This window comes from Danaus plexippus (genome assembly GCF_018135715.1).
Source record: "Danaus plexippus chromosome 9 unlocalized genomic scaffold, MEX_DaPlex mxdp_24, whole genome shotgun sequence".
NCBI lineage: Eukaryota > Metazoa > Arthropoda > Insecta > Lepidoptera > Nymphalidae > Danaus > Danaus plexippus.
The window spans coordinates 3,750,455-3,768,472 of record NW_026869847.1 but is presented as its reverse complement, the minus strand read 5'-3'; the positions used below and the strand labels follow the sequence as shown (position 1 = coordinate 3,768,472).

The window sequence follows — 18,018 nt, the reverse complement described above, 5'->3', positions numbered from 1 at the left end:
TACACAGACTGATATTAACCAAACAAAGATACATACACGTCGACTACAAACTTATAACACCTCCATTGTGCGTCAGGGGTTATAAGAAATGCCATTTTTATCTTCATCATCGACAAAAAGTATCAGTTTAGGATAACCGAAGAAATTATATCATTAACTAGCGGATAAGATATATCTTGCGACTTGCGAGGTTGTATATGCTTCTACAGGTGAAAGTATCCTAGCGACTTAATGTGGTTGTGTGTAGGCGTATCGAGATGGCCATTGATCGGCATCTAACAGGCATCACAATCTTTTACAACAGACATCCGATCTCTTACAACAAATGAATATTTAAAGAAAGAAGGTGAAATTGCACTTCTTACAGAGATTGCATTCGTAGCCGATGTCAGTGTATAAAATCTTAACCATACATAGGTGGACAAATGCATTGAACAAAAGTATCACAAAAATCCTATAGGAAATAGATTTTCGGATAGTTTATTTTAAGAAAAACGAATGAAAAATTACTAAAAGATTTATCGTATTTTGTATAAGTACTAATTTTTACTATTTATATATACATTCAAATTTGAATAATTTTTCTACATAAATAAAACAGGATAAACGTCAGGGCTAACTTTATAATTGAACGCAGTAAATTATAAAAGATACAAAGACAAATAAATGACAACAAATTGATAACAAATTACATTTTGAAAGCTTCAAATTTCAATCATCTTTTAATGTGTTTCGGAAACAGTTTTAATTGACTTATATCGGAGGCTGTTGAAGTTTACCAAGAAACTTTGAGCGGATTTGATTTGAACTCACCAAGGTCTGAATGACTAACAAACCAACCAACAGTTAGAATAAGGTTCAATAATATTTTCGCCATGAAAACATGTTTTTATTTTTTAACTACAACTTTGGTTTAATTAACAAGTTATTGAGATAAATTATGTATTATTCCAGCATACGATATATGTTTATAATATCATCCAAACAGTTCAGTAGTTTGCGCAAATATGACTAACGACCACACACACACACGCACACACACATCTTTACACACTAAGCGCATACGGACCTTACATTTTTAATACTCTACATATATCTGAGTGAGATTGCTTTATGCATATAAAAAACATATATTTTTGTAAGAAAACGTATTTTTAACTATGTAACCATCAGTAAAGACAAAACTTAAGGTATGATCACGCTCACTTCTGTTCAGAAACTTCTTACCATTTTTTATACTTCTTGCTTTCAGTAGATATATTGATTCACTTTTTTTCAAGATAATATCTTCAAATAATACTTTTAGTTTTTGAAATTGACATGTATTTTTTTTATGTATAAAGGCAACGATTTCGAATTTCGCAAAATATTACTGATATGAAATACTATAGCAAAAACGATGTGCATATAATGAGTTGGGCAAGTTTTACTTATTTACTCTTAACTCATCCTTAACTGTCGGTACATCTAAGAGATTGACCGATGTATTTATTTAAACTTTCTACCCCATAATTTTCGTATAACTTAATATAAGAAATAAAATACACATTTATAAAGCAATCCATTTTAAAATTCAATTCCCATCTCTATTGTTGAAATTTGTTCAAGGATTACTACGGTCCTGCATGAATAAGGATTAAAATAATATAATTTCAGTGTTGAAAACATTGCGCAACGGAGTTTATACGATTTTAGCTCTTATTTCATAACCGCAAAGTTCAGTTTTCTATACGCGGATATAACCTGTTTCGAGCTTTTGTAGTAGCTTCAAGCGAATTCTTTCAAATATAAATGGAAACGCTCCGCAATTTGACTTCGGCTTTGACTTTAGTAGCACACGTCTTGGGGGACTCATGAATAATCTAAGTTAGAAAGGCATTCCCAATACAGCTCTGCGAATTAAAGGTTGTGCCGTATATTAGAATGTTTTATAGGGGTATTAGAAACCCCAATCGTCCCATTAGTATCTTTTTGTTAATTATAATACAGACTACGTTGAAATATTGAGTTGAGACTTACGTTCCACACACAAGTATAATTTCCTACCCCTTATACGTTCAACTAACTAATTAACCTTTCAAAGGGATACTAATACGTATATATTCAACCTTATTTAATATAAATAAAAACTAAACATACCTTAGCTTACGTGCAGTAGAATATAAAATTTTACGTATGTTTGGAACAATGGATTCTCTTAATGTCCTCAAAAATGTTTCCATGTCAACATAAAACTCGTCTCCGTAACGTATCTTGTGTCCCAAAGGATGCTTTACATATTCAACAGTATCAATTTTGTAAAACGGTCCGCAAAGGTCACACTTTATTAGTGTTTTATTTCATTTTTAATTGGATGCTCAATCAAAATATAAATATAAATTTAATGATTTCTAATTCTAATATAGCAGGAGTAATTTCTTTTTAATGTCATTTTTTGTTGAACGAAAATATTCCATTAAAATTCCAACGGCGTCTTGACCTTTAAATAATTTAACAGAGACAAGTAAAAAGACGTAAGAGGTACACTTTTTTATTAATAGCCTTCTTATACATATGTATATAAAAATAGTCCTGATAAAGTAAATATTTGTTTTATATCTAAGTAGTAAATTATATATATTTATTTATTTTAAATAATTCATTCTTGACAAAATAAACAAGACTCGAACAGAAACGAGACTCATTTTATACTTATCTTACAAAAGTGAACATAAGATATAGCATGTGTGTTTGTCAGTCACGCAATGTATGCAAGGTTTCTAAGAAACTTTATAATCATAACGCATGTATACTATTTAATTTATTTTATTAAGGAATAAAATTTGTGTGTGCAGTTGAGACTAGAAGGCAGCAAATACCAAGCGTACACAAAGGAAGATTAAATTTTCTCGTAAAATAAATGAATTACAAACATTTACCGTTGCATAGTTTTCATGCCCTAAGCAAATCTTTGAACATTCCCGACTTGATATACGTGCACATATTTAATATGCAAATTATGTTGATGTTTTAATACCAATGAATTTATGCATTTCCTGTTCCCTGGCGAATGCAAAAATGTGTCATCGGAACGTAAAAACTGAAATTTTTTTTATTAAACAAAATTTTCTACACGTTTTATGAAATTGCAATGCAATTGCAAATTCTTAGAATATGCGCAATACGAAACAAAATATATTTATTCATTTTGAGTTAAATCTGTATAACAAAAAGCATTTTTATTAATCCTTATAAAACACATTCCATACTCACAGAAATTATTTTTGTTCAAATAGTTACGTTTTCTGACTTTATCTATCACTTTATTACGTGTTCCGTCTGTATTATTGTTGCAAAAATATAATCAATATTTTTTTAACCCGAGTCTTATACCTCGCAGTTGTTATTAAACGAAAAATAACGAGTATGACATTAGGAGCCTATTTTGAAAAGGTTATATAGTTTATTAATTATTATTATTGAACGTGTTTATTACTTTATATATTTATATACAAGAGTTAAACTCTTAAAAAACTAAACACACCTTATATTTTATTTTAAATGACAACAATGAAATATTAAATGAATTAGTTAACATTAGTTCATATACATATTAAAATTCCTTTGGCACGAGTGTGATGGAATTGAATTATAATATAATGGAACAAACACATCGTCCCTTGCATAAATTTTAACTGAACCTTTTGTGTTCACATTATTACGTTAATTATAATTAAATATAATTGACATATAATTTGAAATGACGGGAAAGGTTCAAAAGGTCTCAAAGGTTCTTACGCACTTCAAATATAACGAAATTTGCATGATCTCTAAATATATATAATATATAGCTCCAAATTTTAACATAACGGTAGAGTTTTCTCTTCAATGATTGCATTGCAATTAAATTTAAATAAAACCCATTGATGGACAATTTAATGTATTAATTTACTGGTCACACTTAATAATAATTATTAAATATAAACGTGATAGATTTTAATAAAAAATATATTTGCCAACGCTGAAAACACCACACGGATTAATTATTAAGTAAAATTGATATTAATTTTTCATCTCGTAAAACGAAGCCTCCGTCGAGACAATTTATGTTTGAGCGACATAAATATGAACAGTCATAAATTAAAAAAAAAAACTTCATTTCTAACATTCTCCAAAAATCATACTTAGATTTTAACATAGTCATTGTTCGGGAAAAGAGTTATGGATGACTCTTACGGAAGAGTAAAAATAGAATTGAAATAAAACGTGCAAAAATTATTAAAGCTTTTTCACCTGCTTCATTTGTCGGCCGAGAACGAATACAGTTTTATGACAGCGTTTTTTTTTGTTTAGAATAGTTTGTTTTTATTGAGAACACCTCATAATAGCACGCTTGGAACTCTGCCAGTTTTAAAAGTAGCTGAATTAATAACTCTTACGTATTGTAATATTACATAATATATGAATGTTTATATTTTGATATACTATATAAACAAGTTAATTTTCATACAAAACCATGCATGCATTATATCAGACGTTTTGTTTTGGACTACCAAAGCTTTTATCAAGAGCACTAGAATCCACGTCACCGGTCATTGACATTGACATTTCAAATGACGTCAATCGAGATGCAGATTATAAACAACGATTGGGATTTAAAAATCGATTAAAACGTGATTATGATTAATGTAAACGTTCATGTAAAGCGAAAACTTATTTGGGGTTCGCATTACAAACTTTTATATCTGAGGAGCAAGCTATCGCGTAGAAACATAATACAGTTAAGAATGCTCTTCTCAACAGATAAGAATGGTTAGTACAAATCTAATGGAGTGCACAGCGGGCAGCGCTGTGGCTTTATGGTCTCCAATAGAGACTTGATTTGTATGAAACCAACTTTTACGTCATCGAGTTTATACTCGCGTATGATGTTACGCTTCAGTATTAGCAGAATGACATGTCAACCTTTCAGATAGTCATTAAGATATATGCTAAATCCAAGAATTTAGATTTATATACAGTTTCTCAAAATTCAAATAATTTAAAATAAAATTTTCTTCATACCCTTAATAATTCTAAGTTCCTTTTTATATGACTTATAAACTCCGCTAATAATAATTTAAGAATGACGTTTTCTATGTTCTTGTTAGAGAGATTTAATCTCGAAATATAAAGTTGTGTATATAATATAAAGAATCATGTAACAAATACAATTTATTAAGTGTATAACGCTTTATGTTTTAGTACTTCTGCCATATTTCTACTTATTCTAATAACTTAATTGATTTGTCGATTTAAGTTAGTAAGGAAACTTCATTATTTAGTTATAATGACTGTCTCTACATGTTAGTTAGGTTTCTAAATACGAAGTACATAGCCGGAGTTCACTTCGTTAGATCTTAATTCAGTTAGTTCGTATAATCTATCGGAAAATCCAATTACTTGCGATGTATGAGCAAACTGTTCTGCGGCGAGTCATATTCGTTACATACATATATATGCTTTTGAAATCTGCGCTTTAGATACATTATACTGTTTAAAACGTTATATTCAAACGCTACAAAGAAGTTTTGTTTAGGAATTTTAAGTAGTTATGATAAAAATCTCTATGAAACTTTGATGAAACGTAATAATAATGAAATATTTTAGTCAGCGTATATTCAACAGTAGACTAATAGTTTTTCTTGCAAATATTTATATTTGATGTTTTCTGGTTGAAATTTTTCGACGCATATTAATATTTTATTAAACCAAGACTGTCTTTGATGTAAATTTATGAACATTTCGCGTTTTATACGCTCGTGTGAGGTTATGTGTGATATTTTATTTTATTTTGAAGGAACTATTAAATCTATACAGAGTGTTCAAACAGTGTTGTAAGCAGTTTTCTTCCAAAATTACTTTTAATGTATAAAAAAATACGTTAAATGTCCGAGGTCCAGTTATTTACCCTAGAATTAATTTAAGGTGCCTTTGTCACGATAATTGTTAACGAGTCTTCATAAAAACGGTTGACTTATTGCCTCACGCGGGTTTATTGACCTCTATTATTTGTTATGAATACTTTTAATAGTGTCATTAGAATTTTATTCTTTTGTATCAAATTTTTTCACTAAAGAGAAAAAAAAATTACTCGACAAAATATGAATATATATTTTTAAATATTGTTTTACTCATTATTTATGGAATTACACACATATATATATATATATGTGTGTATATATATATATATATATATATATATATATATATATATATATGTGTGTACGTGTATGTGTGTGTGTGTATTGATTTAAAAGCGTCTATAATAGATGTTGTGCCTTAACGATTTCCCAAAGATACTATCATAATATTCTTTTAAACAAAAATTTTGTTTAAATTAACACAACTTAAAGACTTTATAATTAAAGAATGTTCATTATAGTATAGTCAATCAAACAGACTTATTTATATTAAATAATCAATATCAACTATTGTATTAATATGAAGTTCTTTAACAATCGCTTAATTAGTATCTAATGCAAAAAAAGAAACATAAATTTATATGAAAAGGTTTTATTTAAATAATTATCTGATTAGAAAAAAAATGTAGACATTTTTTTTTTTTACTATTACAAAATGTTTCATAACATTAATTGTATAGGTTATATGTAGAGAATAGTAATGTCCCGTCTCTAATCTCATCTGACCTTAAGTTCTAGCTTTGGAGAATTTGCTTCAGAGCTGCGTAATTCAATTATGCTGTCAGCTTAAAAGGGTTTCATTTAGTTTTCACATTCTTAACAAGATTTAGTAAAAATAAACAAATGAAAAACAAAACAAAGTACAAATATATACATATAAGTAACAGACGATATAAATATGTGCTCAAACAACCTTTTGTTGATTCATTAAAATCGATAACAAATGATTTATTATGTATTTTTATTATATTCGATATGAAATTATATTCTAACCACATGAACGTGCACGTGTGGACGTGTTGCGAATTTTATGCCTTAATTAATATCTATATACTATAAAGCGAAAACTTAATTCACTGCCCACATCAATACATCAGATACGTCAAATATGAGCACAGATAATAAAACAACATAAACAAGAAATCTGTTACAGATAATAAAAAGAAAAATGTAAGAGTATGTATTTAATAATATTTTTTCGATACACGCGTTTATATATTTTTTTTAGAATTTATTATTGTAATTGAGAAGCTTTAATTAACGTAGTTGGCGTCGAATTTCTATTACGATATAATAAGAACAAAAATACTCAATTATGTAAGTATTCCTAAGAAATGAGTCCTAAGAGTTTTTTTATATAATAAAAAGCAAACCAGCATCACTCTCCTTTATGTATCTGATCGATTATTTCGGCGGAATACGTATGTATGTCTGCGATCATAAACATTTGCAGAGTTCACAGATTATATTTGGATTATTTATTTAACCCACATTTTGTATTCTGATACAAAAACAATAAAAACACGATATTTGTTTTAAATTAGGATAGAAATAACATGTGCAATTATTTCAGGCTTCAGTATTATCTTAGCTTCATGTATATAGACATAATTAGCTCCAATAAATAACTCTGCCTCATCGTAAAATTATACGTAGTCAATGACTATGCAATGACTTATATGTAATTGTCAATTCCCACAATTGTACTGAATATAGAATTAGAATTAAAATTAAAAGTATTTTTGGGAACAAAATTTTATATATACACCCTCTAAACATCCGCTTACATTATGACTGGTTTGTCAATTTTCTATAATAATAATGATGTATTTATATAAATATATCCCTAGTAACTATTCACTAAAGTTTATTTTCGATTGTAGGATGCCGGCGCTCCGGCTTCTAGGGCGCAAGTGGCTGGCAGCCTCCGATGATCTTGTGTTTCCGAGCATCTTCGAACTTCTCTTCCGATTCGTCTGGTAAGTTATTTTAAGTCTAGTGAAAAAACAGACAACTAGTAGTTTAACATACAATTTCTTTTACAAGTAATTGTATGACACAGAGGCTTTTTATTATCTTTATAGGTAGACTATTAATAGTGGTCTAATTATATGTAAATAACAAAAGCCGACAAGGCGAATGTCAATTAACTACCATATACACAAAGCCGTTCAATGACAAGAATTATAAATAATGTTAATATTAAAATAGGTATTTAGTATCCATTTTAATAATAGCCTGGCCACATTAGCCTAGTTTAAATGTCCAAGGCTCTATCTCGGATAGTGCTTCTAAGAACAAATTGAACGCTCGGAAAAATGTAGCAATATTACGCTCACTATGTTTACGTCTTAAAGCCTTCGTGTAATATATTTTTAAAAAGCATTCACTTGATGGAGGTAAATAAGCTATACAATTTTGAACCAACATATGTAACATGTCATTTGATATGTGAATATTTATTGTAACCGTGTAGCATTCAGGAGCAATTTACTGGAGTAAAAATTTTAAGAGATTATTTTTCATACCTCTGTGATACTCTGTGATACATTATAGGATTGAAGTTATCCTTTACATTCGTCCACATAAAAATGTTAACGAAAATTTCATCGCAAAATATCGTTTGTATTTTTTGATTGAATTATAAATAGAATATAGCATTATTTTTTTTTTTTGATAAAATAACACAAAATTTATAACTATAAACGCTTTTATACTATCTATTTATTATCTGTTATAATTTATATGCTTTTATAATTTACTTCAAATTGGATCTTGATCTACTTAAGTGATTAAAGCCTACGTCACCCGAAGTCATTAGCCGATGAGTTATTAATTTGTCACTATTGAAATATCAACGATAAAGGGAAAAAATGGCACTCGCTTTAATTAATAGACGTAATAATGTTAGGGGCAGATAATATTCCAACTATTTTTAACTTGATTAATAATTGGTTTAAATTAATTTCGCCTCTGCAAAATTAGTGTGAAATTGTGTTAACTAACTAACTCTTTCAATGTTCATATACATACTAATACTCAGTCTTTGCTTTCTTTAATACAATCTAAATGAACTTTCTCTATACCTTGCTATTAACTTCGCTGACCTTCTGCTCTGTTGTCTGATTGCTTCATAATGTCTTTTAAATTGCCACAAAATCGTTTTGATTGCCATTATTTGCTGCTCAAGTCCTTAACTCGCTCCGGACATTTCATTAGTTTTGGTCGTCGTCTGCTTATTATTCAATTCAACTTTTAGTTGACACAAAAAAATTGTATTGTATATAATATTTTTTTTGTAATTATTTATACGTTGCCTTTGTTTTGGTTTGAATTGTCTTAGAAATAAATGTTTTATCTGAATTTTTCGTTTTTTGGGTTACGTTATTCGTTATATTCTATTATCATTGTCTATGATATAGGTTGGTTCTCATCGCCCTGGTAGTTGAAGTGTTGTATCCAATAACATGGCAATGCGAAACGGAGGGGTGGCATGGCGGGGCGTTCGTGAGACTCTATCTGTGCGGCACGCTGGCTCTACAAGCGTGTTTAATGCTGCTCTTAGCAGCACTGGCGCAGCAGTCAGCGAGGGGAACTATTACGGATACAGATTCGAGAAAATTGGTTGCACCGTTGCTGCTGCTAAAGTAGGTGTAACACTTATAATTCTACAACTTCCTACGCGAAATAATATTACAGAAATGATGAATTTCCGTATTAATATTTTTTTTTATAGCTACTTAAATATAGGGTGTCCCAAAATTAACGCAAGATTTGAATTGCGTTAAATTGAAAAATCTTGCGTTAAATTTGGGACACCGTATATATATATAAATATTTGATTAAATACTTTAAATATTTTGTTGCAGAGTATTTTTGGTTTTACCAGAAGTTGGTTTAAACGTGATGGGTACTATGTGGATGTTCTGCGAAGTCGTCGAGTGTACAGTCACCGATAAATTCTCTAGTATTGTAATACAAAGTAAGTATTTTATATGTTTACATAAGAGAATAGGTCGTCTGTGTAGCAGGTGTTTACAATGGACTACTTTGTGACTTTACGATCAAAACATTTTCTTCTGCAATAACTCTTTATATAACGATGTTTATAGAACTAGCATCTTAACAATGATTTTATCAAAGTTAACTGAAAATTTTATATGAAATTACAAAAATCTTTTTTAGGCATAGTACTGTTTAATTGGGTCCAGCTGGGGCTTACAGTTTTCGGACTGTTCATGGTGTTTGATCCGTTAGGATCGGTCAATTACGGTGACATTCAAGACACCCCTAACCAGGTCCGGCATCATAGAAAAGTTACCGGATTGTGGTCGCGAAGGTTCCGCTGGGCCTTCTGCTGGTTAAAGAGAGATGAACACGGAAAAGAGGCCTTCCAACAGGTGGCAGGTAAATAAATAAAAAAAAAAACATATTTTTCCGAATTTTCTTAAGTGATGTACCTGAAACTGATCATATAATTTTATGTCATCAAGAATGAGATCAGAACGTTGTTTCGAAATTCAGAAACGAGAAACTGAAAACATCGTAAAACTGTTTATGTTATGCAAATTATAGGAACAATAAATAATGATTTACAATCACCCTTGCTTTTTATTAGGGTAATAAGAACTTTCTTCATATAACACAGTAGACTGAATAAACAATAATACAAATAAACCCGACGAGGGCTAGGCAATACAGCTCATACTTAAAATAAATACAAACTTATGTTATTTTTTTTATTATTATTTGTTAGATGGAATCGATGAAAAATTCCAAATAGGGTGTACTCAAAACCACTTTATTTATATAAGTATATAATATATAAAAATGAAACTAAATTACTCTAAAACAATTATTAGTATACATTTAATAGAATGTATGTTATGTATAAATTTCGTTGTTACAACACTCAAAGACCTTTGCGTCCATAGAGGCATAGAATATTTTAATTTAAAAACGTTTTTTGCAGTTCAAATATATTCGTAACATTCGTCTAACAGAAGAAAACTAACCTGAAACATCGTCTATTTCATTTTTTAATAGACATTGCTCGCACCGGGGCTTCCATTACGAGATGGAGCTTAAATCTTTTTTATTGTAATTTTTAATGAGGGTAAAAAGGAAAATCTTATTTTAAAATAAGTTTCATTTAATTTACATTTAATTTCGTAACGTTTATTTTATTAAGGATATTATGCCATGACAAATATTATTAACAAGAAATAGTTTTGTTAACTAAAATTAAAGGGCGCGTGATTTGTGAGATCGAAAACTTATAGAGATGAGTGAAATCAACAGAACATTGTTTATTCATTAATATATCTTGCATTACAGCACTCCTGAGTGCTCTATTCAGGTCAACGGATCTGGTGCCGTCGGATGTGGTAGCTGGATGCGTCCTTCTCAGGGTGCGTCAGAAACGCGAGACGAGGGAGATGCGTAGGATACAAATGTTGAATGACGAGGAACCGATTTATACGACCGACGTAAACAAAATATTCTCGGAAACTCCGCCTTGGATGAACTTAGAGGACGCGATGCATTATCTCCGACTGTCGATAGCCGCGTACGGCTGGCCCTACGTCTTGTACCGCCACTGTTTCACTGGCTTCTGTAAATTGGCAAGTCATTTGACCTGTTGCTGTTGCAGGTGTGTTTATATTCGTCTTATATTATAATATTTTGTATATAAGTTTGTTGAACTTTGGTTATCCAATACTCTAATAGTAAAACTCTTTCGTCTAAGTGAAGAGAAATCGTTTATATAATCATATTAAACGCCCAATGAACTCAATCTCGGAGGTCGTGGTGTATGGACAAAAATGATATCTTTCAGGCCAAAGAATTCTATAGTGACTGACGACAATTGTTGTCTGTGCCACTTCGCTGGAGTCAAATACATGTCAAAACTCTCAGCAGATGACATCATCTTCGCGTCATTCAACAACCGCGTCTTTGAAGTACGTTCAACTTCAACTTATTGATCAATGAATGCTTCACTAAATTGCTTGCGACCGTTGCTCGAATCGTTAAAAAGTCACTCAAATGACAAATCAATTATATTATGCTCTTTCTTGATACTGAGAGTCTATTCACTGTAGACGGTTTTTCTAAGAAATAACATTTTTATTATATTTTATTCAGTGACGTCACTGAGAAAAAGACATCATTAAATTATAATCATTTGAATTAATAGCCGTGGATTCGCAGACATGATAGCATTAGAAGATTATGCCAATTAATTATTTGTTTCTTACTCGCTGAGACTTCTTTAATTGTTTATTTGTTTAAATTTAACAAAAACTTCTAGCTTTTATTATGACTTATAACGAGGTCAATTACCGAATTAATATGAAAAAAAAATATCATAATTTATAAGACGTCATGTAGAGCTAAAAATTAAAAAAGTTACTGTTATAATTGGTTACATATTGTATAAGTTACAATAATTCTCACTCATTACAGCTACCGTTTTGTGTGATAGCTGATCACGATCGAGAAAGCATAGTAGTGGCTGTCCGAGGCTCCATATCGTTGAGAGATATATTCACAGATTTCTCCGCCGGTTCCGAAAGATTCGAAGCTGATGGTAAGGGGTTTAGTAAATTATGATTACATTTATAATAAAATACCAACACGAAAGAATCTTAACAGTACATAATGACGTGGGTTCAAAAATATATTTCGTGTCTGCTGTTGGAAGTGTAACAATTACACTAATGGACAATAAAAAATGTACATTACAAGTAAGAACAAAAAATATCAATAGAAACCAGTTTTTTCGTCAAGAAAATGACGAATTGAGTGCTTTTGTCCATAATTATAATTTACTTCAAAGGCCTACCAGAAGATACGGCGGCTCACAAGGGCATGTCTATGGGAGCGGCTAAAATGCTGCGGCGTCTTCTGCCAGTGCTTGATAGAACATTCCAGCAATTTCCACACTACGATCTTGTTCTAACAGGTACTGTACTCTTCGAAGCCTCCAATAAATTGGTCAAACTTCGCTTTATTTTCGAATATCGTTTACAGGTCATAGTCTAGGAGCCGGTGTGGCAGTATTAGTGGCATTAAAGTTAAGGCCCAAGTATCCACATCTTAAGGTGTTCGCGTTTTCAACACCAGGTATATATATTTACAATATTTATTACAAATTCGACTTCAGCTTTATTCATTTTTAAATTTCACCCTTGACATAATTAAAAGCTTATTTTAACTGGACCTAAGATCGGACAAAAATGGCTATAAGTTATGAATATATATTAGTGTATATTAATAATTTATTTCCCGAATTGAAAACTAAATTCAAATATCAATTAGATTGTGTATTTATTTTTTTCAATATAATTCCGAAAAATCTGACAACTGTATCACAAATTGAAACGTCCCTAATAAGAAGACGTAAATTTACATTTATTAAGACGTATTTAAGGTAAAATAATATAGCATTATTATAATAATATCTAGCGGGTCTGATAAGTCGCGAAGCAGCACGTTTCACTGAGAGCTTCGTGTTGAGCATCGGCGTGGGAGACGACCTCGTCATGAGGCTTAGCGTGCACAGCATCGAGAACCTGCGCACCAAGGTCATTCAGACCATACACGCCACCAAGCTACCCAAGGTAATGAGGCAGTCTCCAACAATATTAGTATTAAACAAATATATCTGAGTCGTTAAAACTACTAGTTCTTTATAACTTGTAGGTTTTGGATTTCTTGCACAAAATTTTCGGACCTATTTCATTTATGTACGTCGATTAAAAAAGACATAATAATTTCCTTATATTAAATTTCACTTCACGAAATCGGATGCCAGCAGTGAACTTTGTATGTATTACAAGCTTATAAATGAATTGTTCACACATGTGGATCCGATGTAAAAATTGTATAAGACAATTTTGTACTACAAATTAGCAGAAGATTCATTTAGGCCACATCGTTGCCAAATAATATCTTAATTCAAATGAAAGACCATGAATATAAACCACCACACTCCTTGCTCAGGAGGTAGTCAATTATTTCCTTCCACTTACAATTTCAATGACTATTATCAGGACAGTGCGTTTACAGTCCTCCGTTCGATTTCCGCCTACCCTCAAGAGGATTTTTAATCAAGTACTTTCCATTTTGTATTTAAAAAAAAACTTAAGGGTGCAATTTCATGGTGACGCTCGACGCTGGCTTAGATCGTCAAATGAGGTCACGTGTTAAAATTTCGACTGGAACGCCATCTTAAATTAGTGCAGCGTCGCATATTGAACCGTCAAAGTTCAATCCAGCTGAACACTAATGTTTAGGGTAAGATATAGTTTTATGTGACAAAGTCAATCGTTACTCCAGTACCGTATAATGCTGAACGGTTTCGGCTACGCGCTGTTCGGTGTGCCAGCCAGGGACCTGGAGTCCACCTGGCGGCGGCCCGAGGACCTGGAAGCCAACAACTCGGACGACTCCGACGCGCTGCTAGTGCAGGGCGTGTCCACCGTGAGTGCTGTCAGTTAACATTTTTATAATCTACGTGTTGAGCTTGGGATCATGTTGTGTTATTAAAACGCCACCTGTATTTCTTTTGGTTTGTAATCATTTATTTGTTTTGTGTTGTGTTGCTTTACACTCGTGCTTGGATCATCCATTTTGTGTTTTAATTACGTGATATTTTGTTGTTTGAATTTATAAGCATATCCGATAACTAGTCATGTAACGGCCGAACATATTACTGGGGGTGCTAATATAGACTTTGCTCAAGTTTTCAATCAGCTGTAACCGATATTCCTTTCTGTGTTTAATGATAATGGAAATTGATTAACATTTTCAGAATTCAATATGCCAAGATCTTAAAAAAAAAATTATAAACTAGACTATAATTAGAACCATATCAAATTAATTAATAAAATTCCTATAAAAGGTAAATAAGTGAAAGTGTATTATTTGTTGAACTGTTATTATAAATACGTCTGATCGTTAAAATGGAGGTAATACGTATTCTGAAACATATTTTTCCGTATAGGAAGCTGCTCTGGTATCTCGTAACGTATTCGCTCGAAGGTTCTCATCAGCTCGGTTATTCACCGCTGGTCGGATCCTTCACATTGTTCGACGCAAGCGCATGGGAATAGAAAAGTATGTATATAGTCCTAATTACTTTGAGGTGTAAAGTTGTGAAAGTAGTTAAAATAATCATTAAGTTTAAGCAACATTATCTATATAAAAGTCTATGAGATGATTGGATAAAAGGCTAGGTTTTAGTGTAGACTTAGTCGCAGGTTGTTCTGAATGAGAAACAAACAAAATCAAGCTTAAAACTATATGAAAATAATATTAAACGAACGTTCAGACGAACATTTTTAATCTTTATAGGAGATTATTTAATAGACGAAAACAAACCAGGCAGATCTCAGTAAATCTAAGACTAGACACGTCTGTTTTTGTTTGACCCATTACTATCTAAAGTCTCCCAAATTGGACTTAGCAATTTCTATAAATACAATAATAATAATTCTTTATCTCATGTCTGAAAACAGCGAAGGGGATGAGGAACGGTAATAAAAAAATAATAAGTTATTTAAAATTATTTTTTCGAACAGTTTACTAAAAAATACTCAATTTTAGGAAAGTGCGCACACAGGAACCGACTTACGAGATGCGGTGGGCTTGCCCCGAAGACTTCATGGAGCTGCAAGTGATGCCGAGGATGCTGTTGGACCATCTACCAGAAAACGTCCACCGCACGATACAGACGGTGATAGAAGAGAAGCACTCATACAGAGTGACCCAGGTAGTGTAGACCTAAATAAACGTGTAGGTACAAATGACTATTAAATATTTGTATTAAAATTTTAAGCGGAAGCCAAATTAAGTACAATTTTATTAAAAATCGGTTACAGTATATAATAAGAAATAAACTTACAAATCAATTATCAATATACAATAAGAAGGATTCTGTCTTGAAAAAAAATATATATATATTTTTTATAATTTTACAAAAGCTATGACGCACCTGTCTTATTGAAATGTCAATAGAATTCCTACCAGCCTATTTAAGGTTACGCTTCCCAACAACGTTCACTTGTTTTTCTTTGGAAATAATGTAATATTAATATATAGTAATTAGTAACATAACGATGTTATTTCCGGCAAAATCATGACCAACATATTAATTTTATTTGTAAATATATACTGTGTATTAATAGGCATGTAAATATTAAGTATATAAGAGAACCGATTTGGTTTTATGTATTTGAGAAGACTGTGGTGATGTATTAGAAGGACGAACAAAAAGAAAGTCGTGTGTACAATTTTATATTTAATGTTTTGTCCTTAAATGTGAGTAGACACTTATTTTTAGACCTAGGACATGTAGAATACGTGAAACGTTCTAATTTTCTTTAGTGTTAGTAGGTAGCAAATTATAAATAAATTTTGCTTGCTTGAGAGTTAAAAACTCGCATTTTGTTTGCTCAATCGAAAGCAATTTTTCATATAATTTTATTGTACGTAGTTATAATTCTTATATTTGTGAAATTTGCAGGCTAAAATTTACAAAATTTAGTAATTTTTTCTTGAATAACACAGTATATGTATTAAGTACAATGATTAGTTAGCGTAGGATACTGACACCGGTGTCAATTATGTAAATAAATAAATGGCAACATTTTATTATTTCACTATATAAAGATATTCTGAGATAAATTTTCCTATTTATTTCTTATAACAAGAGATCAAAATCTATTTGAAAACGTCGTTAGTATTAGATCTGGATCGACGCTTTCTTTGACAATGTTTTAAAATGTAATACAGTGTATATAAGATTTAAATAATTGAATATTAGATCCAATCATTTTTTTTTACTTGTGCACCCCAAATGTGCACAATGTATTCTGCCAATATCAAGTATAATGGTGAAGAAATGAAGTTTGATAGACAAAATTTAAACTCACTGAATGAATGAAAATAAAATGGTTCATAGATAATAAAATATAAAACAGTCAGGAACAAAATTTATATATTTATTTATTTTTATTCTGCCATGACATCACAGAACAATTTTAACTCAAAACAAAGGATATATTTTGATAACATCTGTTTCGTTACTATTTTTTTTCTTTATCGTGTTGAACAGTCTCCTATTATCAATAAAATCCATGACCTGTAAAAATTCCACCTCTATCCTTACCAAAAGTTTGCATCTTGAAATTTTGTATCAGGAGTTTAAATTTTTTTTTGTTAAATCATTGTACATGACAGTATTAAATTAAATATTTATAAATAAAAAACTATACACGATGCGAAATTAGTTTGAAGATGCAAATTTGTGGTGAGCTCGGGAGAGGTGGGGGGAGACACTAGTTTATCTTCACCGACCAATATCAGAACTTTAAATAACAAGTCGCCGAAGACTTTTACACAAACTAATAAATAGAAATGAAATTCTATATGATCGCAAACGTTGGGAGCAAATTAAGAGAACTTATATAATTAACTGAATATTTTCTCTACAAGACCATTTACATATGGCATTTATATAGTAGGCGTTATACATTCCATTTTGTATAGATTTTTTTTATGTTAATTTTCTTGAAAACCTACGATAGTTTCTTGGTGCCTTAAAGGTTTTATTGTTTAATATAATGAGTTCCTCAACATCAGAGTTAATTTGTCTTTCTCTTGCCAAATTAAATAGTACTTTCAAGATATTTACTTTTCATTTCCTCGTAACCTAAGTTATCCAAACAAAATATTCTATTTATATGAAAATAGCTCTAATATTTACTACCAAACCATGTTATATATACAAATAGTTACATAATGAATCTCATTTGCTATAATCATTATAATAAAAATATTTATATTATAAGAATATTTTTTTATCTAAAGAGCCCTCTTGAATTATATACCTATATAGATGTTGTTACTTAATAGATTGTGTTCGAGTATTAGAAGGACAGTGGTTCTTTTCACTTGTACCCTAAATTAGGGCGTTATCTGTCACTGTTTAGATGTAGCCGAATCATGTGTTGGGTTTATGTTTATTTATAATAAAATATATTTTAACAATTTTTTTTCTTTTATTTAT

General features: G+C 30.7%; 1 protein-coding gene across 3 annotated transcripts in view; it reads left to right on the top strand.

The window, feature by feature from the left end:
* LOC116767590 (diacylglycerol lipase-beta) overlaps nucleotides 1–17,999 on the top strand; it is a 35,974-nt gene extending 17,975 nt beyond the window's left edge. For 2 of the 3 annotated variants that reach the window (XM_061527180.1, XM_032657983.2), the window contains exons 2-14: nucleotides 7,826–7,921; nucleotides 9,365–9,589; nucleotides 9,812–9,924; nucleotides 10,128–10,349; nucleotides 11,280–11,595; nucleotides 11,782–11,905; nucleotides 12,411–12,534; nucleotides 12,784–12,909; nucleotides 12,978–13,070; nucleotides 13,413–13,567; nucleotides 14,286–14,438; nucleotides 14,953–15,065; nucleotides 15,555–17,999. In XM_061527180.1, coding sequence (XP_061383164.1) covers nucleotides 7,827–7,921; nucleotides 9,365–9,589; nucleotides 9,812–9,924; nucleotides 10,128–10,349; nucleotides 11,280–11,595; nucleotides 11,782–11,905; nucleotides 12,411–12,534; nucleotides 12,784–12,909; nucleotides 12,978–13,070; nucleotides 13,413–13,567; nucleotides 14,286–14,438; nucleotides 14,953–15,065; nucleotides 15,555–15,729 — 2,034 coding nt within the window. In that variant the 5' untranslated portion in view covers nucleotide 7,826 and the 3' untranslated portion in view covers nucleotides 15,730–17,999. The remainder of the gene's footprint in view (nucleotides 1–7,825; nucleotides 7,922–9,364; nucleotides 9,590–9,811; nucleotides 9,925–10,127; nucleotides 10,350–11,279; nucleotides 11,596–11,781; nucleotides 11,906–12,410; nucleotides 12,535–12,783; nucleotides 12,910–12,977; nucleotides 13,071–13,412; nucleotides 13,568–14,285; nucleotides 14,439–14,952; nucleotides 15,066–15,554) is intronic. The other variant, XM_032657984.2, reaches the window with a different exon arrangement.
* The last annotated feature ends 19 nt before the right edge of the window (nucleotides 18,000–18,018 follow it).